Here is a 26,424-nt window from a genome sequence, read left to right as displayed (position 1 = left end):
CGCTCTAGCCTCCCCATAATCTCCTCCTCTTTTTTTATAAATCCTTATATATACTATTTTTTTGACTCTTTATTTATTTATTTATATTTTTCTTTTTCTACGGCCAAGGCCTTGAATGACGAAACTGGTGAAATGGAGAAACTCAAGAACTTGTGTAGTGAAAAGCTTGAATTGCGACTACAATGAAGTTGATGAAGGATCGATGGCCAAAAGCTGGATCATACTGGCTTTGTGCAGCCAATGAGCGGCCAAAGCATCAAACAACTCTGATACCAATGTATCTTGCCTTAAAAAAACACTTGGCAAACACCAAGTGGTATAGACCAGTGTTGTGAAAATTGCGATAAAATGAAAAAATCGCGATTTTTTCTTTCTGCCGATCAAATCGCGATAAATATACGAAAAAATTGCCGGTATTTTTTTTTTTGCCGATTTTTATTGAAAAAATCGTGATTTTATGAAAAAATCGCCATAAAAACGAAAAAATTGCGATTTTTTTATGAAAAAATCGCCGGGGGTTGCAACAACGTGGTTTTATAACTTTTTTTGGGTTTTTCATGCGTTCATTTGGACAGTCGTGCGCGGAGGGAGGAGGAGCTCTTGGAGACCAAGTTGAAGAGGGTTTTTAGCCAAATCTAAGTGCTTAGAGGAGAAAATCAAGAGGAGACCACCGATTTCTCCATAGAAACGGTACGAGGATTAATTTTTTTTTGTTTTCATTGTTTAAATACATTGTTTTTGGTTGGGAAACTTGGTATGGGCACCATTTTTCTTTTGTTTTCATTGTTTTTAAAGATTTTTTTGTATTTCTTCATTGTTTTGGGTTGGGTAACTTGGTATGACTATGGGAACCAATTTTTTTGTTTGTTTTCATTTTTTTTAAACATTGTTTATGTTGTTTTCATTGTTTTTGCCATTTGGTTGGGTAACTTGGGTTTGGAATGGTTGGGTAATTTGTGCTTGAAACTTTGAACTTTGGAATGGTTGTTTTGGGTTGGGTTACGGGTAACTTGGATTTTCATTGTACAATCATCAATATAAAAATTAAAAATTAAAATACGAAATTGTAATTTGTAAATTTGTAACTTGTAATTTTGTAAATGCTAAATTGTAATCCTAATCCTTATTTTCCCATAGGTTCACAACTGCACCAAAACACCATTCAAGACTTCAAGTTTGCAACTTTAAAGTTCAAAAACAAACATGCCAAGGAAATTGGAGCCTTTCTGGGAATATGCTGTACCTGATGCTCCGAATGATAGAGTAAACTTGAGTTGCAAGTTGTGTGGAAAGGGGATGTTCGGGGGGGTGTACAGGTTGAAGTTTCACCTTGCAAAAATCCCTGGACATGATGTGGAGCCTTGTACAAATACAACTTCTGAACTTATCCAAAAAGCCATGAGAGCATTGGAAAATTTAGAGCGGAATAGAGAGGCCAAAGAAGAACTCAAAAGGCAACTAAAAAGGTTAGCTGAAGGAAGTGGGCCAAGTGGCACTGGTTCTACTGCAGCATCAGCCAATCCGGTAGCTGCATCATCATTTTTTGTTCCTCGAACCACACCTGGTTCACAGCCATCTATCGGTTCAATGCTAAAAAGAACTGAGAAAGAACAAGCTGACAAGTTGCTGGCAAAATTTCTCCTCTAGAGTGATATTCCTTTCAGCATTGTAAGGAATAATCCATTTTTCCAACCTATTGTTGATGCTATTGCCAGTGTTGGCTCGGGGTACAAAATCCCTTCTTATCATGATTTCAGAGGCCAGATTCTTGAAAATGAAAAGCGTGACTGCACCCAAAGATTGGAGGATTTTAGGGCATCATGGGCACAAACAGGATATACTGTTATGTCAGATGGTTGGACTGACCAAAAGGGGAGAACCCTTATAAACTTCTTGGTTAGTTGTCCCAAGGGGACTATGTTTATCAAATCTGTTGATGCATCTGCACAAATCAAAGATGCAAGAACTTTATGTGATTTGCTGGATGTGTTTATTTTGGAGGTGGGTGAACAACATGTTGTCCAAGTCATAACGGACAATGCTGCAAATTATGTTGCTGCTGGTAGGATGCTTATGGACAGGCATCCTACTTTATTTTGGACACCTTGTGCTGCCCATTGTATTGATTTGATGTTAGAGGACATAGGGAAAATTCCCTTTGTCAAAGATATTGTTGACTCATCAAAAAGCATTACAAAATTTATATATAATCATACATCTGTGCTTAACTTGATGAGAAGATTCACCAACAACAAAGAGTTGGTGCGCCCCACCATTACACGGTTTGCCACTAGTTTCATATCTCTTCAATCCCTCTTGATTTCTATGTGGGATGTGAAGAGACTGTTTCTTTCAGAGGAGTGGCGTGATTTACCAATGAGCCGCAAACCAGAAAGAGAGGCCGTATGCAGACTAGTTTCATACTAGGAAGACTTCTGGGCGGGAGTGCAGGAGGTGTGTGCCGTTACTGAACCTTTGGTAAAGGTTCTTCGGTTGGTTGATGGTGAGAAGCCCACAATGGGCCATTTGTATGAAGCCATTGACAGGGCCAAAGAAGCCATTCGGGCCTACTATGATGATAAGGGAGATGATGGGTTTCTGAAAAAACTCCTTCTATGGGGAGTGATTGATGAGCGATGGAACAATACACTCCATCGTCCCATTCATGCTGCTGGGCTTTTCCTGAACCTTGCATTTTCTTTTGCATGTGGGTTTGATTTTGATGCTGAGATCATGGATGGATTCTTATCCTGTGTCCAGAAGATGGTGCGATCTCCAGAACAACGTATAGAGATCTCTAAACAAATTGAGACATATAGGATGGCAGGTGGCACATTTGGCTTTGAGATGGCTATCACTAATAGGGCGATTAAAATGCCAGGTATTTTTTAGTTTGTAACTTTATTTCAAATTTCATTGTCTCTTCAAATTCCATTTTTTTCTTATGTTTATTTAAAATTTTATTTGTAATTTTGTTGTAGATGCATGGTGGAAAATGTATGGTGGCAGGGTACCCCTTCTGCAAAAGCTTGCCATTCGCATCCTCAGCCAAACATGCAGCTCCTCAGGATGTGAGCGCAACTGGAGTGTATTTGAAAAAATACACAACAAGAAGCGCAACAGGTTAACACTTAAACATTTAAAATATTGCAAATTTCCAAATAAATTTTTGAATTCATTAAACAATATTTTTTTTATAATTATTAATTATTATTTCATGATCTTTGTACAGGTTGGAGTCCCAACGACTTAATGACATGGTCTACGTCTACTACAATCTTCGATTGTGGGTGAGGCAACTTGAGAGGACACCTAATGTGGATGCCATCTCATTGGATGGGATTGACACCACTGCTGCATGGAGGGTTAAGGCCGAGAGGCCTCTCATGGATTCTGCTGATGATTGGTTAGTGCAGGATGTAGTGGAGGGGGACGAGGAGCAGGAGCAGGAGGAGGAGTAGGTGGAGGAGGAGGAGGAGGAACAGGAGGAGGAGGTGACACTGCCTGCTCGGGCTACCACTGCCACCAGTAGAGGACGTGGTCTACCTCCTATAGCTCCTACTTCTAGTTCTTCAGCTTCTAGAGCACATCAGACTCCACTGCCAGCTCCACCAGCACGGGCACCAGCATCTACATCTAGAGGGAAAGGGAAAGTTGTGGCATTTTCTCGCAAGAGGGGCAGAGGAAATCAATAGGATTAGACTTTCATTTTATTGTATATGACATTATGACATGATGAGATACATAATCATATTTTTTGTTGATATTTTGAGGTTGAGTTGGGACTCAGGAGTCAGGACTTACTATTCGGGACATGATTCAATGTTATGTGTGATTTTAGCGCTAGAAATGATATTAAACATCTTATATATTAGTTTTTTTTTATCACATTTATGTGTCAATGTATTTATTTTATGTTGTAGATGGTTTAGATATTAAAAAAAATGAAAAAAAAATGAAAAAAATGAAAAAAAATGAATATTTTTGTACCAAACGATTTTCTCCCGATTTTTTCCAATTTTTTCCCGATAAATCCGATTTTTTCCGATTTGTTCCCCGCGCCGATTTAATCCCGATAACGATTAATGCAACATTGGTATAGACAGCATTGTTGACATTAGATGATGAAGGGAAAATCATTTTAGAACCAGAAGGTATCATCTCCAATGGGGAAAAGGAGTTGCAATCACAAGTAATCAAAGAATACTTGATTAAGTGGAAAGGCCTACTAGAAGTAGAAGCTTCTTGGGAGACAAAAGCGTTTTGTGAACAACACCTGTCGTTACATATGCTTTGAGAACAAAGCATCTTTTCGAGAGGAAGGCAATGCTATGTAAAAAATTAATAATTCTGTAATTATAGATTAATTAGGCAAAAGGGAATGATCAAAAGATCATGCCTTGTCACCAAGAGGCACCCGAGGCGGTATATAAGCCAGGGGCCCTTCTATGTAACATTCATCATTCAAGTATTAATAAAAATATATATGTATATGTATTTCTGTCAATTGTTGAGCTTTTTGCTCCATCCTTCTCATCTTTCTGATAGATAACATGGTTCATGGTGTTATCTTCAACATCCTCAATGGTTACTATTTCTGCATAGTTATTAATTTCTTCACATTTTCCTTTTAGGATATTCTTCTCTCCAGTAGAATGCCTCACGGGCTGATCTCCTATTGTATAACAAAGTTTCTAGCTTGGATGATCTTTATCATATTTAGTTAAAGATGAACTAGATGGCCCCTGTAAATTTCTTAGTTAATGGATAATTAGCTCTAGTTTCATTGCTATCCAGGCATGTCGTTTGTCCTTGTTCTCTGTTTCCGCTGACCTTAATCAATATTGAATTGTTGCCTTGTTATGTTTCTGTAATAAAAAAATGGCTTCATTCTCTCTTAATTTTGGAACCTGAAATTCAGTGGTTTTTGATGAACAGTTATAATGTGCAGCAGATCTTTGTGTCAGGTTTGAAATTTTGTGGGTCCTGGAGGGGTGAAGGACAAGGTTTGTTTTCTTGCATGATAAAAATAGCTGTAAAGAGGATCTGATACCAGTTGTCATGAACCTGTGAGATTAAAGTACATTCTACAAGATATAAAAAGAGATTGAATAATTGATTGGTAGATCTTAATGTGACGAGACATTTAAACGATAAGATTTCTCTATATTGTGCGTGAAGAGCGCAAACATGATAAATGGTCATGTCCTTAGGGTTTTATTTAATAGTAAGTATATATTATATAGTTAGATTATATGTTGTTTATTTTTTGTGATGATGGTGATGCAATGATGGATAGTAATATACTCTAGGACTATGTTGCATGAAACTTCTATGAACCCGATGTTTCGGCTCGTATCTGTACCCGAAACTCGACTGAAACTCGACCATCGTGTAATCATCCACGAGAGTTAATATAGACTTGGTTTTCCATCTAAATTAAATTGTCATCTATGCATCATATATATATCAATGTGGAAAAAGTCGAAGTCGGGATTAAATCGACAAGGGTCCAAAAGTTGAAAAAGTTGTTAAAGTCAGGAATTTTTTGAAAAAGTCAGCAGAAAGTTGGCAAAATTAAAAAAAAACTAAAAATATTCATTTTTTAAAAAATCCGGACTCTTTCAATAAAATCCCGATTTAAAAAAAAAATAAATTAAAAAATCGTTAAAGAAACTACCTCATTCACGATTTTTTGGAAAAAGTCCCGATTTAATTCCGACTTTTTCGATTTAATCCCGATTTTTTCAATTGGGAAAAATCGGCAAAAAATCGGCCGATTTAATCGGACAGCCAAAAATATCGCGTTTTGGGGATTTAATCCCGATTTTTTCCCGACTTTTTCCACACACACACATATATATAACGTTTCCATTTTTGGGAGGTGACGTTTCTAAACGTACCCGTTTCGGAAACTCCGAAATGTTTCAGCGCTTTGTGCAACTTAGCTCTAGGACCGAGGTATAGTACATAGTAAATTTACCATGAAATGATATTCACACAGTAATAGTAGATAGTTATTGTTTAGGCCTATTGAAAGAAATTCAACATTTTTGATATTAATAATCACATTATTACATAGATTTGTGGACATACATGATGAATGTGGGCTACCTGTTCTGATTATTTCACATCTGATTTTCATGCTCCAAGCCCGTATTTTTATCATTTCTCTTTGTTTCTTTCAAGCAGTTGAAATATTTTTGTTTATATGAAGAATAATTTGAATAATTTTTTATCATGTTATTTACTTTTGGTTCGGTGGTTTCAAATTCCACATTAGGTAATATGAACTTTTGTGAAAGGCTCAAGTGTATAAATTTCATGCTAGTTAGTTGACATAGATTCATACTAATTTTTATACGAGTCTAGATAATTTTTACATGAACAAATTTATTTTTGTGTGTCTGTGCGTGTGCGTGCGTGTTTAATTATGTTACATGCATGCACTTGTATATGTATTTGCAGAATAGTTGACATAACATAATGCAAGCCATCATTGTATATTTAAGCTTCTTTGCTCATCCTTGGACTAGCTCATGTGTCTTGTGAGTGTATAATTGCAGTCTTGTTTGGCGTTGTGAGCCTGTATGTTATGAATGGTAATAACTCATAGGACTTATGCCAATGTGGGCCAACATGGATGAACCCTTTTAATTCTGTAGGGTGAATGGACACACACAGTATATTTCAGTAACTAAGGAGCTTTGTTCTCTGTAGCCAATGAAAGTATTAAGCAATGTTTATATATCACCCTTGTTTTCTATTTTCCAACAGATTTGCAACCCTTGCTACTCGTATGGAGCAATATATTCAAGGACAATCTAGGGAATTAGTTGATCAGGCATATACAAAATTTGTAAGTAACTAGTAATGCGTTTTTTCTATTTATTATTATTACTTGGTTGGTGTTTGTAGAAACACTCCTCTTTGTGTTGCCTATGTTTTTAAATATTGTCTCTTCAAACTTATGTATGTAATCAATGGCCTAAAGAAAATACATCAGTTGTTGAGTAGAATTTTTTATTATTTTTCTTAAAATGGGCGAAGAAGCTATGTAACCATTCGAAACATATTATTTACATCAGGTTGTCATTACATATGCCTAGTTATAACATGTAGTTAAAATGGTTCACAATGAATTTAACATATAGATACGAATAGTTAATTTCATGTGTAGCTTATATCATTGTAGCTTTACTTTGACAAGTTATTTGTTTGATGATAAGAGTGGAACTATGCAAAAATTAGTGAGATTGGAATGATTGAGATATTGCTTATATGTGACATGCTTGATGGTTTGGTTATGTTGTCAAATTCGCTAAATTGCCATGGCCACTAGTCCATGAACATATAAGCCTTAATTGTGTGCAACATATCTTGTTACTATGGGTGGTGAGAAACATAAAGTGGAATGCCACAAACAAACAACAATGTGTTGCGAAGTGAAAAACCTCTTTCCTCTTTCCAACATTGGACAACTTGTCAAAAGGATGTGTAGCTTATATCATTGTAGCTTTACTTTGACAAGTTATTTGTTTGATGATAAGATTGGAATTATGCAAAATTTAGTGAGATTGGAATGATTGAGATATTGCTTGTATTTGACGTGCTTGATGGTTTGGTTATGTTTTCAAACTCCCTAAATTGCCATGGCTACTAGTCCATGAACATATAAGCCTTTTGTAAGAATTGTGTGCAACATATCTTGTTACTATGGGTTGTGAAAAACATAAAGTGGAATGCCACAAACAAACAACGTGTTGGGAAGTAAAAAGCCTCTTTCCGCTTTTCAACATTGAACAACTTGACAAAAGGATGTGTTACAACAAGATCTGGTACCCACAAATGATGTAAAATCCCAAGCATCAAGGCTACCTTTTCAACTTAGGAAATCTACTTTTTCACCTCAATGGTTTTTCCTTTCACTTTTGGTTGGCTCTTTTCCAACTAAAGAAGGGCTTGTTAATTTTCGAGAGAACCTAGCACCCGACAATCCATTAACGTAGTAGATTACAAATCCACTTGTGTTGAAGAAAGTGTAACTAGGTTCGGTCTTCATAATGACATGATCTTTGTAATTGATGTAATAAAAGGAAATAAATTATTTTTGTAATCTTGCTACATGGGTTTCATGAGCAAGAAGTGTCACTAGGTGAAAGACTTCTTCTTGATGTCTTTAGGATTTGATTTATTTGTCAAAGAGTCATGTCATGTGATGAAAGCTCTTCATGAGCTTATGTAAATATGTACAAGTCTTCAAAGTTGTGTAACAACCCTCCAAGACCAAGATCAATGCCTTAGAAGCAAGCTCACCGAAATCTGCAAGCAAAACAACAAAGAAATCTTATGTCGGCTCCAAAATGAATTAAATATATAAATGGATGTCACATCGGCTTGAAAAAGGACATGTCGGTTCATAAGTACACGTCGGCTCCAAGGTATGGACGTAACCACTATAATACCCATCTAGAGTCAGCGAAAAACGTTAAGAAGAAAATTTCGGATTTCTCTGAAATTTTGTATGGAGGAGCAGAACTGCAGTTAGGGTTTGACTGCACCTTGCTTGGGGTTTTAGGTGTAGTCATAACCTCGACTAAATGGAGCAGAATGACCTCGTTTGATGGATGCAACAATGAACTAAGGTCTGGGCTAGATACACTCTCAGCTTAGTCCTAATCTTCATGATGACCTCGACATTAAAGACAACTTGATCTCGCATATGAATCTCGAAGGTATTCCTATAGCAGACAACATGAAGTCTCGGTGATGATCACAGTGATATGGATGGTAGTGTTCTCCTCCTCAGTAGTGCATATCTCAATGATAGGAAGCACAATGATCATCCTTTGATGGATCTCCGAATTCTACTTCTCTGGTATGATCCTAGGTTGGCCCTAGCTGGCCTAATATGCTTGATGTGTCTCATTCTTATTGTACATCGTATCTTAGCTGAAAATTTGATGAATAATATCTAAGAAGAAGAATCTGGTTGGGTTTTCCTCCTTGTGGAGTTTTTCCCTGGTCTTTGACCTAAATCCTGGTGTCTCTATTGTGCATGTTTTTCTTCTATTATTCCTTATTATTGCACTGCTTTGTTGATGTTATTGTTCTCTCTACATAATTGCTAATGAAGAAATGATGTGATGGGGTGAATGCACTGTGAAAATGTTGAAAAAGTTTAAAATTGCAATAATCTACAACAAAAAACAATCTAGCCCTAAAATTTAACAATGGTTGAATTTCTGAAGTGTAATTGCTTAATGATAAACTTGAATTGTTAAAAGAAGTTCTACATCATTAAAAGTAATTATCAGTGTTTCAGAAATTAGTGCTTGTATCTATTGCACTTGAAAAATCAACATGGTATCAGAGCTTTGGTGAAGGATAGGACATTGAGATCACTCTTGAAGAACTTTGGTAAAGGGAAGAGCATTGAAGAAAACCTACATCTACAATCTAATTGTTTATCTATGACTATGGGTTCATCTATGAAGTCTGAGAACAAATTGGAAGGAGCTACAAATTTCAGGGCTTGGAAAACAAGGATTGATCTTGATCTCATCCTTACAAAGAATGATCTCTTGGGTATTGTGAAATAATGTGAACCCTCAGATAATGAAAATAAAATAAAATATGAGAAGGATGGCACCACAACTAGAAGCATCATTGTGGACTCTATCAGAGATCACTTGATTCTTTATGTCACAAGTCTTGAATCTTCAAAGCAGATGTGTTATGCCCTAGTTGGATTATACACTATCAACAACATTGGTCAAACAATGAGTTTGAAGAATGAGCTTCGTGATGTTAGAATGACAAGAAATGATACTATAGCCTCATATTTCATGAGGATTTCTCAATTAAGAGATCAACTTCAAGAAATTGATGAAATCATTTCTGAAAGAGAACTTGTGACTATAGTGCATAATGATTTACCTTACTCATAGGATTCATTTGCATTAGTATATGTGGTAGAAAGGAAACTCCAAAGTTTGAAGAACTATGGACTGCATGTACTCAAGAAGAATGTAGGCTCATATCAAAAGGAAAGATTCAAAGATCTGAAGAAGGTGAATCTCAAGCATATGCAACACATTTCAAGAAGGCTAGAGGAAGAAAGAAGTTTGGTTTCCAAAGAAGATGAAGGAAGAAGATTTGCTCCTCAATGAAATAAAGATACATCGAAATTTCAATGCTATCATTGTCACAAATTTGGTCACTATAGACATGATTGTCCTAAAAGATCAAATGATAGAAAGAGAAAGGGAAAGTAGCATGCTACCATAACAGACATTGATGAACTTCCAAAGAAACCTAAGAATGAAGATTCAGGTAACAAAGACTTCTTCTATTTTTTTGCTCTTACAGGTTCTATTGCAGATAGCGATGATTTGTGGCTAGTAGATAGTGGTGCCTCAAGACACATGATGGGAGACCATGACAACCTCACAAGTCTAATGGAAAGGAGATTATCTCAAAAGGTAGAACTTGGAGACAACAACAATTATGCAGTAAAAGGCGTTTCGAAGACTTCCATTGAGCTGGAACCAGGTGAAAACATTCATCTTAGAAACATTCAATATGTACCAGGTTTGAAAAAGAATTTGATTTCTATTTCATTTTTGCAAGATAAAGGAGATAATAGTAGCAGTTTTTGATGGCAAAGTACTTGTGGCCAAAGGGCTCAAGTATAGATTCTGCTAGAGTAATTGGAGTTCGTGAAGGAAGGTTGTATAGACTTTTGAAACAATCTGTTTGTTGTCGCTCAAATTGTACAGGCACTGCAACAACGACTCCAGCTGGGGGCTGTCACCCTGATCCCCAACCTCTCTGTTCTAGCTGTCTCCCAACAACAAGCTATGGGGGGTGGACCCTATGGAGATGAAATGATGGAGGACAAGTTGAGAACCAACTAGTTCGGGAGACACAGTTGGGTGGCCTAACACTTGGTTAAATCTAGGAAGATTTTAAGGATTAGATTGAATTTATATTTGAGACCAGTGCCTTATGGAGTCAATACTCTTGCTTTATAAAATTGAGACCAAGTATTGGATGGACAACTGCTGCTATGATGCTTCACTAATTGAAACAAAATGCAAATCCGAAATCTTAGATGTGATGCAAAGATCTTGGGTAGTTTTAGTTAAATGCTTAATCTGAGTTTGACCTTCCCTTAACTGTTTTGAAGCCATGCTCCAAGGTAGGTTTTGGGAAGGAGGCCAATAGGAAGCAAGCAAGGGCTTGATTAATGATACCTTCTGTTAGGTTTCTATCACCTGATGCCTCCGGCACAGCAGAAACTGTGACTTTGACGATTGCAAGGTCACTATGTTAACCACCAAAGAGTTGCTAAGCCCCTCAAGGCAGATGAGAAGGATGGCCCTAAAGATCTATCAACCAAGCTTATGCTTGGAGGTAAGTTATTAGGGCAAATTAGCTTACTGATGGCAAGTAAAAGACAATCTCATCAACAAGAATATGTGCCAATAAGAAACAAGGGATAACCACAAAATAAAATTGATAAGTTGAATGCTCTCCACAATGATACACCAATATAGAGTTCAAAATAGATATCCACTTAACACACGAACTACAAGTCAAATGACAATTAGAGCACTTATCCCTTCAAACAATTAGCGAATGATTCTCAATACAATGTAACAAGATTATCAATGCCCTTAACTTTCCAAGACATGCCTGTTGACCACTCCATGTCAACTACCCCATCGCTGTACACTTTTTGGTGGATGGATTTCCATCAAGTCTGAACACTCAGATGATCCATAGATTCATCATTATCAGCTATATGTACACTGGAGTTTTGTTAACCCATTCTGCATTTTGTAATGCAAATGATCCTAGTAAGACAAATGTATGTAACAACCTAAGTAAATTTATTTTTTTGATGATGATTTCTATCCTAGGAGGTTTTTAGTCTTAGCGATTCATGTGTGTTTCTAAACATGGATGATTGACAAAGTTTTTCCCTCCAGCTTCACCCCAAAGTTAGGGTGGATTTTGTTGTCAGAATTTTAAATAAATCCTAATGTTATTTGTCGAGTCTTTGTAGAAGTGATTTGGGAAAAATTCTAACTATTTGGTTAGATTATTTTATTACAAGTCACTTAGTCTACTAGATCATATTTTGTGTCGCAGAAATGGGTAATTATTGAGGGTCTATAACAAACGGGTGTTCCCGCTTGATGTATCAGACTTGACTTTTATAATTTTATGTCAATATTCACAGTTTAGTTTTCAATGTTCATAGTAGGAAGTGGAACATCAATATGGTTTAAACTTTAATCATAATGTATGATGTATGACAGTATGATTATAAATTAGAATTTTAAATTTATATGATATTAGATAATGATATTCATATTAATGATCATGCTTTGCAGCTTTTCAATTCAAACCCAATTGTCATAGTGGACTCAATTTATAAATTATATTTTATATTTGTAAGTTTTTAAGACCCTGACATCCCCCCATGTTTCCTAAAAATTGGTGGGGAGCTTTTGCATAGGCCACTCCTGCATATCCTTGCTCCCTCGCCCCCTCGTCCTGGAACCTTGGTGGAACATTGGTAGAACCAAAACAAATTGAGACAACCAGGACCTTAAGACCATGACATTGACTGTGTTCCATCCACCAAGTTATCATTCAATGAAGATTAGTCAAACTTCAACATCATGCCAGATAGGATTTCAGTCTTTTACTTTTGCAATTTTTCGGTCTCTTACTATTGTTCTGCATCTTTGGACCTGTAATTCTTTAGTAGATTTGCACATGTAACAAAAAGATGATTAGCTTCTAGACCTTTGTTGTACGTCTAATCTCCTTCGCGTGGCATTTTTTTCTCTTGCAATTGGATGGGCTTCTCCTCATGTGTTTTGCATCTCATCTGCTCTTTTTAATTGTTGCACATCGAAAGTACTTTATTGGATGATCTCTAAGTCGAGTTACCTTGTATATATATAACCTTCTTTTATGTGTGGACGTGTCTCTTTAATGAGGCCGACTAGTGGAGCCAATTTGTAGAAGATGAAGCTGACTTGCAGAGCTGACTTGGTGGATGGAAGCTTGTTATACATTTTGACATATTTTTTTGTTTATTTGACATAAGCAACCCAAGAAGGGTCTTTTACATAATGCTTTTGACTTTGATTTTGTACAAAAATCCTAGAGCACACAATGGGTGCTTTGACCTATTGACTAATGACCCAAGCATGAAACACATGTTTTAATAAGTCAATTTTCTTTTACAATAAAAAAATTCTTTTCTTTTGACAAATACATTACATCATAACTCAATTATGAATACTGATACTAGTTACATTCTTCAATAGAAATTACAACAAATGGATGTCAAAACTGCTTTCCTCAATGGAGTGATTGAGGAGGAATTGTACACAGAACAACCTCAAGGGTTTGAGGTTCATGAGAGGAAGACTCATGTTTGTAAATTGAAGAAAGCTTTGTATGGACCCAAGCATGCACCTTGGGCTTGGTACTCTGGGATTCATGGATATTTGAAGAGTCTTGGTTGTAGAAAAAATTGTTACGCTAGTAGCCCTCACAATTTGAAGTTACTTTGCATAAATTTCACGCCCACACTACTAAACTAGTAAAATTGATATAAAACTTTTAAATGCAAGTCTATTTGAAACATTTTAGAGCTACCTCTAACATTTTGTTTTTAGCTGATACGAGAAATAAAACAAGCTCACACACATAGAATTTAACACAATGTTTTTGGTCCAAAGTCCCTGGAAAAACCCACAAGGGGAAAACCAGTGTTCAAGGAGTATTTCGATTGCTCTTAAGGAAATTAGTACAACAGAGAAGAAATCAAATTTATCTCCATTTTTGGTGGAAGATACCATTGCCTACAAGAAATTCGAGCCTCCATAGCTTTGAAATTAAACTGATACATTCATCGAATTCTGTGCACAGGAACACTAACAGAGCCTTGGAAAACGTGGTGCACAGAGCTGAGATATTCCAGAAATTTAGAGCCAAAGTCTAAGGCATTTTCCTCCTGGAATAACATTGGAAGAGCCTCAAAGTTTGTGCTTCGTATCACTAACAAGATTGTGAGACAACCTCCAAAAAAATCTTGGCTCTATGACTGAGTACTTGGCTGTAAATAGAGGTTCAAATAGCCTCCTTTCACCACAGAAACACGCTGAGTATCGCACTCAATTGCTCCCCAAGCTTGTGCAAGCCCCTTTGCTAGATTTTCGGCCCAAACCTCCTGCAAACACGACTTGTACCAGCTGGCCGAAATTTTCGGGATTTGTGCCAGAAATTTCTGGTTTTGTGCTAGGGATGTTCGTTGTCATCTTTTGGTGTATGTTTGCCTCCTACACTATCCTCAAGTCTCATGAGAAGAATAATGAGCCTTTCCTTTCTCTTTCTCTTTTTGTCATCTCAATAGAGAAGGAAAACCTAGCCCTATTGATCAAGGGCTAGATTAAATCTCAAGCCCATGAGGTCAATGGATGAGATCAAGTCCCCCACTTGACCCCTTTTCTCATGTACTCCCCCTTACTTAATGAACTCCTAGACACCTTTTTAATGTTTTGTACACGTGCATTGTTTCTCTCATGAAGTCACTTTTAAAACATAAAAGTCATTTCAATATTAAAAAGTGCACTTTTTATTTTTCTCATATAGTCACTTTATAATGCTAGTGACTAATATATTAAAGACGATAGTTCAACACCCTTAAAAGGTGACTTAGCTCCAAGACATTAATAATACACATAATGTCCCAAGACAAAAAGGTTATTAATGTGTCTTCCAAGGCCAAAAGGATAAATGCCTAGGAAACACTTCCTTGGTATCATTTTCATCCACATTGGTTTTACTAAAAGTGATGCTGATCCAAACCCATACTTCAAAATTATTAAAGATGAGGTTGTGATCTCGATACTATATGTTGATGACTTGTTTCTAGTAGGAGCATATGACCTCATTGTGCAGTATAAGAAGGAGCTGATTTCTGAATTCGAAATGAAGGATCTTGGTTTAATGCATTATTACTTAGGATTATAAATGTGTCAAAAGCTAGGTGAAATTTTCCTTGGTCAAGGAAAGTATATTGTTAAGATCCTTTAGAGATTTGGGATGATGGATTGCAAGTCCATAGATACTCCCATGGTGACTAATTTGAAGAAGCTGCGAGACTCTGATTCTGACTTGGTTGATCCCTCTATGTATTGTCAGCTGATTGGCTCATTAAACTATCTAGTTAACACTTGACCTGATATTTGATATGCAGTGAACACTTTGAGTTAGTTCTTGGTGGAACCTAGGCATGTGCATTACATTGCAACAAAACATATATTGAGATATTTGTGTGGCACATGTTACACACCACCTATGGATGACACCCTTATGAGAAAATTTTCTCCTAGATGGTCCTCAGCCTGCGACCAACAACCCCTTGCAGCCAACAGATAGCTTAATGTGCCACCAACTTTGCCACCCCTGAGCTAGCAAGTATGCTCCCTCGCCTGTTTGTTATGATCGTATGTTTGAAGGTGGGCCTTCCAAGCCCGAAGGTATGACTTTCATTATGTAGTTGGGTACTTTTGTTTACTTATCATGGACACTTTTGGGCATGGATTAGTGGGGGGATTCGACAGAAAGAATGGTCTTGGTTTGTACTCTTGTCTCCTCTGTCTAACTTGGTGGTTAACCTTGTATCCTAGTCTTGTGGGATCTCCTTTATTGGCTACTAGCTTTAGGAGTGCCACTACATGGGAAATCTCGATTTTGGTTGCGTGGTCCCTCTTCCTGACACCACTTACATCACTCCCCTCATTATAACCCCTTTTCACATATTTACCTTCCTGGTCCACATTTGTTCATTAGGTCCGGAAGGAGTTAGCCCCCCCTTCCCCTTGTCCACACCTTGGGTTGGGCCTGGAACGATGCCCCAGAGGTTGATGTAGCTAAACGAAAAGTTAAAAGCATAATTTGGCCAATCTCAACAGAAAAGTGCCATAAAATGCAAAAGATGGTGGTGACATACAAATTTAGCACATGGGCAAAAGCCATCATGAGCTCTACCCCTTATCACTATAGCCGTCAACTTGGTTCCTAGGGCCCCTATATTGCCCCCTCGCATCATTATGAAACCCATGATTGCCCCAACCCCTGGTGGGCGATGAACTGCCAACCTTGAGGGCTATTCACTGCTATATCATTCACATCATGCTCTCATCCCCTGGAGTCCCAAGCAATTATAAAAGAAAATTAATAAAAGACAAAAGGAATATGAAGAAGAGTGGAAAAACAAAGGTCAGGGTAACTCATGTACCATGATTGCTCCCTCGTACGTTCATAAACCCAAGTGTGGGCTTCCCTTATCATAGCTACCCTTGTACTGTGGCATGTGGCTTGGAGCCTTCCCCTGCCCCACTCCGTTCCATCATTATATCACATGACACCTGCCACTTGAGGGATGTACAATCGACTTGTCATTCCCTTAGAGGTTGAAACCACCTAATAGGGTCCTTGGTTAACCTCCTTCTTGAACTTGGAGATACTTGTACACTCTAAAGCCCATTATGGAAGTGCATGCCACTATGAAATGCCCACTTGGTTCCATGATTTGTAAACTCATTTGCTCAACTACACGAATGGCTTGTTATATTGGAAGCTAAGGATGCGCGTTGGATCTTATACAAGATTGCAAGTGGGTCTTCATCTTGGGGTTTGGTCTACCTATACAAGGTCCAAGTCCTCCAGAGGGTCATATTGGCGTCTGTAGGGTGTGTGTTGACGGCCATGGGCCTCCACTATAGTAGAGAGCGAATAGCCACGTCATGGGGTCATTTAGTACCATCCATTGCTCGCTCGTGCTCCACCTATTTGATGATGATGATGCACTTGGACCACCCTGCACAACTGGCTACTCACTTGCACCACACACTTGGCAGTTGATCCAGGGTCCAAATGAGGTTGAGTCTCACCGTGGGAGACAAAGGGAAGGTTTGCATCATTGTTCCAGACCTTACAAATGGGATACAGGCTTGTTCGATCCATTTGGAGACCCATGAGGATGTTCTTGTGCCCCCAAAGCCACTTGGGAGCACCACAGGTCATTTGCTTGGAGATCAAGGGGCCACCCCCTTTATCACTATAGTTGGAGCCCTTCCACTCATTTTGGCACATGTTGGACTCCATTTGGCCTTTCAATGGCCCTTCGACCTATTGTATCTATCATTTTGGCCCTCTTAAGAGGCTTATTTTCATGTTATGGAGCTATCTTGGTGGGCTTGTCACCAAGTAATGTTATTTTGTACATTATTTTATTAGTTGGGGCATCATTAGGCCTAATTAGGAAAATCAAACCCTTAGAGGATGATATATATTGATGAGAGGATCATTTGATTCTCATCATCACTTGGATTTGGATCTTTATCTCTTCTTGAGAATTTTGCTATAGCTATTGGAGGATGAATTGGATGATCTTTGATGCATTTTGATATTTGGAAATCTTGTCTTGGTCTTGGAGCTTCGATTTTCTCTCCCTTTGATGATTGGATATACTCGCTATACTTGTAAGTGCTTTTCATGGTCTATTTCTCTACTTTATGTGCTCATGTATAATGTATGGAATTTTTGCTCATGAAATCTAAGTTTCTGCGCTAATGAAATGCAAATTTGTCAAATCTTGATTTTGTGAGGTATTACATATATTACATGATTGGCTATAGTGAATGAATATTCCTAGGGGTATATTATCTTAATAATTGCCTTGATAAGTCATCAAATTGTAGCAGAAGAAGTATAAATTTCTTTGGTAAGCGAGTTGTTGCCTTTAGGGCTATGCGAAGTTGTCGGGGAACTCCTTGATTGCGTAAAAGACACTCCAAAGGTTGAAATCTCATTGACTCCATTCTCCCAATAGACTAGGCACTGCTCTAATCCTTGTTGATCACTCCAACGAATATATTTTCACCTCTCGCTCTTGCTTATTCTAAGCCCTAACCATTGTGTCCCTTAGGGCATAATACTAAATCCATTGCAACAATCCATTTGGTGAGCGAGTTGGAGCACAACTGCGCTGGGGTGTTCTCTAGGCCCTCACAATCTTTTAGAGAACTCTCGTGGCTAGATTTGGAATTATCCCAAGCCGTATCTCCAATTCGTTCTTGGCCATAGGTTTCATAAGTTAGTGGCTTCATCAAGGATCATTGCATTGAAAATTCAAGCCAAATCTAATCTCTTTGATCCTTTTCTCCTCCCTTACTTGGTCAAGACCTTTTGTTCAAAGTTTCACCCTAAACCATTGGCCTTGTCTGGGTCCACTTGGGTCTCTCTGTGGTCCCACACCTTTTATCACTCTAATTTCACAAGGATCATCTTAGAGACCCTCTTCTCCTAAGAATGTTGGGTCTAGGGCCTCCTTTATTAAGGATTATCGATCATCCCTAAGTCTAAGCTTCCCTTTAAGCCTTTCTTGGAGAGCCATATACCTTGCTTCTTAAGCAAGTAAGCCCATCACTTGAGCCTCTCCTATGAATAGGCTCTTGAATAACTATCTTTCCATCATTGATATATCATTCTTAGTGATTTCCTATATACTGACACTCCTCCCATCGATGGAAGTCCGTAAAGAGCAAGGGACATTGACTGAGGTGACAGTGGGTCTTTGTCCCATTGTTGCCACTTGGTCTAGTAGTTGCCCCTTTGGAACCCCTCCTAGGATTCCTACTAGATTGAGTGGTAACAACACTATTGGCTATGGATTGAGATATGTTTCGAATGGCGAACTACAACTGCATGGATTCATTGACTCATATTGGGTTGGAAGTACTGAAGATAGACGGGGAAATTCAGGATGTTGTTTCAGTTTGGGCTCCACTATGATATCTTGGATGAGCAAGAAGCAAACATTTGTTGCACTTAGTACTATTGAAGCTAATTATATTGCTAATTGTTTGGTGAGTTGTGAAGCGCTGTGGCGTTAGAAGTTACTCTCGGGATTATGTTGGAACCGACCATGATATATTGTGACAATCAAAGTTGTATGAAGCTTTCTGAGAACCCAATTTTCCATGACAAGTTGAAGCACATCGAGATCAAGTACCACTACATCCGAAGCATTATTCAAAAAGGAGCGGTGAGGCTCCAACACATCTCTACTGATGACTAGGTTGCTAATATGTTTACAAATCCTTTCCCCCGGATTGAAGGATAGGATTGGAGTGGTTGAGAATCCCTCCCTTGGTGAAAGGGAGTGTTGATGTTGTAGCATCTATGGGCTTGGATTGCTCCCTTAGGTCATGGGGTTTGACCAGGAAACCATGGTTTATGGTTGGGGAGATTGGCCCTATAAGCATCAAAGCCTGGATTTCTCCCTTGGTCATGGGGTTTGACTTGGAAGCCATGGAGTTTGGCTGGGGAGATTGGCTTAGTGAGCATCAAGGCTTGGATTGCTCCCCCAGTCATGGATTTTTGACCATATTGCCATGGGGTTTGGCTAGTGGGTTGAGCTTGTGCCTCATAGCATCGGGCATGTATTTACCATTCATGACATGTGACGACATGTGGGAATGGTAAATAGATCCCGTGTTCACCTTGGGTTAGGTGGGGTTCCCGACATGTCTCCAAGTGACGACTTGTTGAGTTGGTGACCCTATGACCAGTAGGTAACTAGTTCCTCTATTGGATGCTTATGCGAGGAAACTTTCAATCTTTCAATCTTTCAACCTTCTATTCATCTTATGTACATCTGTGGAAGTCAAGAAGAAATACCTCCTTGGCTAAGAGGGAGTGTTGAAAACAATGTTATCATAACCGAAAAACCTTGTGGATTGGGAACCGGTCAGAACCAAACCGGAACCGGGAAAAAACCGTTTACAAAAAACACATAAAATATTCATATTTTAAAGAAAAAACATATATATTCATGTGCACCCATATGAATCCAAACCATTTATACACAAATATGCAATTTTTTTTATTTATATAGAAAGTAGTAGTGCATATAATCAAAATAACACTTAGTGCAAAACATCGTTGAAGCAAAAAAATTAAAAACATCAAGAAAGAGGCTTTAAAAGGCCTTTATAGTCCAAAATAACATGATAGTATGATACTACGGTCTACAATACTACAACTACAGCGTACAAGTGCTAATTGTCAATGTCATCAATCATCATTAGAATCATCATCCTGAACATCCTCCTTATCCTCATTTGAAGAATGAGTAGCATCCAAGTCTGCAATGGGATTATGGCTTGATTCCCCTAGTCCTGAAGTTGCTATTGGTGCTTCTAGTATATTTGCCTCTACAACTCGTGGAGGTGGGTCTAAGTCCAATCAAGAAAGGTCTTCATTGTCAAATGTTGGTGCTTGACTCTCGATAACCCATTTTGATGTTAGATCAAAGTCAACAAAAACAATATTGCTTGATTCAGGGGCTTTTGTACTGAACAAAAACCATGTCATTCAACCGTTGTTTCTCCAAACTGTTCCTCTTCTTAGTGTCTATACGCTCAAACACACTCCAATTCGGCTCACACCTTGAAGCACTACATGTTTGGCTCAATATTCGAATTGAAAATTTTTGCAATTAAATACATTCACTACCAAATTGTTGCCAGCAAAAGGCTGAAAAAAGGGTGGAAGGAAAATTAGTATTAGCAAATGAATTTGAAACTTGAAACTTGGACTCAACAATTGCAAATTGAATTGAGTAATATAAAAATTTGCAAATTTTTATAGTTCTTACTTGGGGGATTCTCTGTTTTATTTCTTACAACCATAGAAATGCCAAAGGTACTGATACTCTCACTGAAATTCAAGAGCTTGTTATGAATTTGATCTTGAGTCTTGGAATCTTGTACCATGCGCTCAATGCATTTATACAATCCCCCTAATACCTCCCCCATCAACCTCAAAATTTGTAGTGTAATGGTACCTTCAAAGTTTAAAAAACAAAAAACATATTCATCAAGTCAACAGAAGTTAAAAGTTAAAACTTATGAGCAATGAGCATTGAAATTACATACATTGGGTTTAAGTAGTAGCCAACTGCATGTAAAGGTCTATGGAGTTGTTTGTTCCATCTTTCATCTATGATTCTCCATAGAAGAATGTACTTATGTCTTTTATTCCCATATTCTACCTTTATTTGTTTCTTGCCCTGATCCATGGCCTCATAAACAAAACCCATGGCAGGTTTATCACTATCCACCATCCGTAAAACTATGACAAGAGGCTCATTAAATCGCACAATCTCCTTTGCCTTTGAGCAAAATATTTTGTCAAATACTTAGGCAACCATCTATTTCCCTTCAACTTTTTTGCTCCACTGAGATGCACTCCATTCATCACATGAAAACGTCTTCCTCATGTTCGATTTTTGTTGAGAAAGGGATTGCAACTAAAGAAAGTTTGTTGCAATTCGTGTGATCGCTGATCGAACAAGCTCTTTACCCCTAGTATGTTTTCTCATAATGTTCAAAAGCCATGAGTGGTTGTAGATGTACCTGGTTATAGATTTTGCATCATCCACACACTTCTTCACCCACTGAATTTTGCCAATATCCTCAAGCATGAGGTCCAAACAATGGGCTGCACATGGAGACCACCAAATGGTGGGGTGTTTTTCCTCCAACATCTTTCCATTTACAACATAGTTAGAGACATTATCTATGATCACTTGTACAACATTTTCAACCATTACTTCCATAACTATGTCATCCAAAAGACGAAATAACAATTGTACATCTTTCACTTGATCAGATGCATCAATAGATTTGAGAAACATGGTACCTTTTGGACAAACAATTTATAAAATTTCTTTTAGTAATTAGCCCAACAACTCTCCAAGACTCCAATCAATTCTTCAAATCTGCAAAAAATCTTCCTCAAAACAACCTTACAAAAAACTTTCTGAATTCTCTTCACTAAACTCAGCTCAACAATTGCAAGAGACTCAAATGAATAGTGTGAGTGAAATAGAGGGGGTGGGTGTGTTTAAATTGTTGAAATTTGATGACTAAAAAAGGTTTCCAACAATCCCAACCCGGTTTTAATTTCACCTTGTCACTCCCATTTAGTTAAATGCCTTTTCCCATAAACATACATTCAACATATAGAATTCTGGAAATGAAATTTTCAGATTAAAACACATGGGACTGTCAACACATACTGAAAATAAATATGGACATAACACGACCAACAACACATAAAAATACACACAGATTTTTGGTCAACTTAGACCTAGGCAAAAACCCATCAATCTTCTCTGGGGAAAACCTGTTAGAGAGCTCTTTAAATTTATTTATCTTTCAAGTTCAGGAAAAATACATTTGCAGACAAAACAAGACAACAAAATACAACTTATCTCTTCAACCCAAAACTCCTTAAAAAACCGTGCCCACTTTGCCTCAATTTCTGTGCCCACTTGAAGCTAAAAATATGTACTGTATGAATATGATTGTATGGGCTATCCCATACAGACTGTACGGATTTTTTTTATATTTTTTTTCAAAAACTTCTCTCGAACGGTGTGCAGCTCACAACATTCAATGTTGTTCGTACTGTACTTTATGTTGTCTTCTAAACCTTGATTTCCATGCCCAGCTTTGCTCAGAAATCACTCCTTCAGTTTGTTGCAACACATTTCTCCTTCGGAACTTTTCTCTAGCTCTCAGCCTCCTTTCTCCAATCTGCTCATGAAGAATGAATGTAATTTCTCTTTTCTTTTCCGCTTTTTTTTTTCCCTAAATGACTTTTGAGCAACCGTAAAATCTACTGGCTCAGATTTGTTTAGATCAAGGGATGAGAATAAATGTGCATTTAATTCTCATTTTCTATTTTTTAACTCACCCATTAAATAAAGTACCCACATTGTACTTTACGTTTAAAGTCACTTTTTACTTTATAATTTAACAATGACTTTAACACTTATAAAGTCACTTTCACTTTGTAAAGTCGCACTTAGGAAAAGAATTATTTTGGACACTTTTCCCTAGGTAGAGACTAACCCATGGGAAACCACTTGTCCAAGGTACATTAAAAATCAACACTCCCTCTTACCGAGGAAAGTGTTTTTCACCACACCCATTTTGTTTCTGAAATGGACATGCTTGCCTCTTGGCAAGGACTTCATGAGAACATCGGCCACCTCTCATTTGTTTATATATACTCCAACTTCACTGCCCCTTTCTAAACATAGTCCCTGATGAAATGATATCTGATGTCAATGTGTTTTGACCTGTCATGAAACACTGGATTCTCCGTGAGTTTAATGCAACTTTGATTATCACAATGAATAACCGTCGATTTCAACTCTTGATCAAATAGGTCATACAACAACTTGCGAAGCCAAATGGCCTCACAACTAGCCTGGCTAGTAGCCATATACTCAGCGACAGAAGAGCTCAAAGCAACTGACTTTTGCTTTCGACTGAACCATGACACAACTGCCAAACCCAATTCGAAGCAACACCCTAAAGTGCTTTTCCTGTCAGAAGCACAACTTGCCCAATCTGAATCTGTGTAACCTGCCAACCTCACTCCATCTCCCTGCCTATAGTCCAGACCATAATCAACAGTCCCTTGCACGTAGCGAAGAATGTGCTTTGCAGCTACCCAGTGCACCTTCTTGGGCTCAACCATGAATTGGCTAAGTGTGTTCACTGCAAAGCATATATCTGGCCTAGTGTTGACCAGATACATCAAGGACCCAATAAGCTGCCTATACAATGTGGGATCCACCAAACTAGAATCTGAAGCATGAAGCTTCTTCCAGTTGGTGATCATAGGTGTAGACATGGGTCTACAGTCTTCCATGTGAAATATGCTCAACACATCCACAACATACTGCCCCTGCCCCAGAAAGATATGCCCCTCCTCTTGCCACACCTCAAGCCCCAAAAAGTAATGCATCAGCCCAATGTCCTTCATCTCGAACTCCATAGCAAGATCCTCCTTGCAACCACTAATCAGTCTCTCTGCCCCAGTAATGAACAAGTCATCAACATACAACACAAGAATGAGCAGATCATCCCCTACAACAATGTAGTATAGGTTCGGATCTGCATCACTCTTCGTGAAACCCATCTGTTGCAAGTAAGTATCAATCCTCGAATACCAATCTCTCGGAGCTTGCTTAAGTCTGTAGAGTGCTTGCCTAATCCGACATACACGGGTCTCCCGCCCAAGTACCTCAAAGCCCCGTGGTTGCTCAACATACACCTCCTCCTCTATAACTCCGTTCATAAATGCGGTCTTCACATCCATCTGATGGATCTGCCAACCCATTTCTGCAACAATAGAAATAAGGGACCGGATAGAAGTGTACCAAGCTATGGGAGCGAAGGTCTCATCATAGTCAACTCCCTCTATCTGTGAGAACCCTCTAGCCACAAACCTCGCCTTGAACTTCTCAATGCTGCCATCCGCAGCATGCTTGATCTTGTAGAGCCACCTGGAAGTCACAACTGACTTGCCCTCAGGCCTAGGCACCACTTCCCAGACATTGTTCTTAATGATAGAGGCATACTCCTCCACCATAGCCTCTCTCCATACCTCCTGGCTGGCAGCCTCCTCATAGCTAGTAGGCTCAGAGTCAACAATGCTAGTAGCCTTGGCTACATAACTGCAAAACTGCTCAAGTGGCACACTCTCCCTGTTCACCCTCTTCGGAGGACCAATGGACTCCGCTTCCTTCAAGGTGTTTTGAAGCCACTTGGGCCTCCTCTTCCCTGAAGAAGCCTCCCCATAGGGAACCTCATCCTTTGCCCCCCAGTTTGGTGAACCTGAATGTCTGCCAACTGACCTTGGTGTGCCTGTACCAACACCTATCCTCGAAGAACCTTTACTGGCACCTGTGCCTATGTTAGTTGAAGTGCCATGTGAAGTCTGTACCAGTGAAATCCCTAAAGAAGTGCTCGGTGAACGCGCCACCGGTGCCCCAGATGTCACTGACATTGAAGTACCTCCTGTACCAGTCAATCCAGAACCTTGAGGTCCTGCTCCTTGTACCTGACCTCCTTGCTGAGGAGAAGTCTATGACTCTCTCTCATCATGCTTCGTGATCTCTGATAGGCCCTCTCCTCCTCGAACTTCACATCCCTCCTAATCACTGCTCTCCGTTTAGAAGGAATGAAGATCCGATAGGCCTTCGAAGTCTCATTGTAACCCATAAAGATACCCTTCTCTACCATGGGTTCCAGCTTCGTCCTCTGCTCCTTCTGGATATAAGAATATGTGAGACATCCAAAGATACGAAGATGTGCCACATGAGGCTTCTATCCAGTGAAAGCCTCCTCGAGAGTCATATTCCCCAATACTCTGTGAGGACTCATGTTCTGAAGATAAACAACAATTTTGTAGGCCACAGCCCACAAAAAACAAAGGCAACCCTTGATCATGAATCATCGCTCTAGCAGCCCCAACAATAGCTCTGTTCTTCCTTTCAGACACCTGATTCTGTTGGGGGTGGTAAGGAACCGTGAACTCTCTCCTAATGCCCTCCTGTGCACAAAAGTCATAAAACCCACCATCGGTATACTCACCACCATTGTCTGACCTCAAGACTCGAATCTTCCTATTTGTTTGCTTTTCCACAAGAGATTTGAACTCTTTAAAGCGACTGAAGACCTCACCCTTGGTCTTCAAGAAATATATCCAAGTCCTCCTAGAGTAGTCATCAATGAATATAACATGATACTCATAAGCATCGAAAGACACATGAGACATACGACCACTAACATCAGTATGAATCAAGTCTAGTATACCTATAGATCTGCTGTCGCTCGTTGGGAATGGTAACTTGGTGTACTTGCCCAAAGCACATCCTTTGCAGACCTCATAATGCTCGACACTGAAATTAGGAACTCTAGTAGTGATCTCCCTCAGTACTCTCAAAGCTCCATGATGCATATTCACCATCTTCCGGTGCCATAACTCGCACAAGTCTCTATTGCTGGTGGTACTAGTGTGAGTTCTACTAGATGTGCTACTCACCAATGCTCCTACCGACTGAAAACTGAACCTGTATAGTTTCCTAGAGCGGACTCCAATCACTTTGGCCGAAGTGATGGAAGCTCCCCTGGGATGCATCAATACTTGCCCTCCTGAGAAAGCGACGTCAAACCCTCTCTCCTCCATAGCAGACACTGAAATCAAGTTCTTCTTCATCCCCGGAACATACAAAACATCCATGACCTTCAAAGGAGGCAAAGACTGCCTCTCAAAGGTCACATTCTCCACACCAACAACTCTCACAGTGCAGTCATCTTCTAGTACAATCTCATTATCAAGTGCCCTCTTAGCAAGCTCTGAAAAAAACTCCCGTGCACCTGTCATATGGCGGGAAGCGCCGTTGTTTATGTACCACACATCGGATGATGTACTCCTACTAGATGTAGAAGTAATAAATGC

General features: G+C 38.7%; 2 protein-coding genes across 3 annotated transcripts in view; both read left to right on the top strand.

Annotated features, from left to right (window-relative positions):
• LOC149154629 (exocyst complex component SEC3A-like) overlaps window positions 1-26,424 on the top strand; it is a 283,578-nt gene that overhangs the window by 179,279 nt on the left and 77,875 nt on the right. For both annotated transcript variants that reach the window (XM_089440389.1, XM_089440388.1), the window contains exon 19: window positions 6,778-6,859. In XM_089440389.1, coding sequence (XP_089296515.1) covers window positions 6,778-6,859 — 82 coding nt within the window. The remainder of the gene's footprint in view (window positions 1-6,777; window positions 6,860-26,424) is intronic.
• On the top strand, window positions 2,986-3,771 carry LOC149154630 (uncharacterized). Its single transcript, XM_089437947.1, has 2 exons — window positions 2,986-3,123; window positions 3,233-3,771. Exons 1-2 carry the CDS (start codon window positions 2,996-2,998, stop codon window positions 3,459-3,461), a joined length of 357 nt encoding a protein of 118 aa, XP_089294073.1. The 5' UTR covers window positions 2,986-2,995; the 3' UTR covers window positions 3,462-3,771.

The sequence above is a fragment of the Pinus tabuliformis genome, chromosome 9 (genome assembly GCF_031772625.1).
Source record: "Pinus tabuliformis cultivar Carrire ecotype Pingquan chromosome 9, CPIR1, whole genome shotgun sequence".
Taxonomy (NCBI): domain Eukaryota; kingdom Viridiplantae; phylum Streptophyta; class Pinopsida; order Pinales; family Pinaceae; genus Pinus; species Pinus tabuliformis.
Note: the sequence above shows the minus strand (reverse complement) of the source record. Positions and strands in the feature narration are given on the sequence as shown.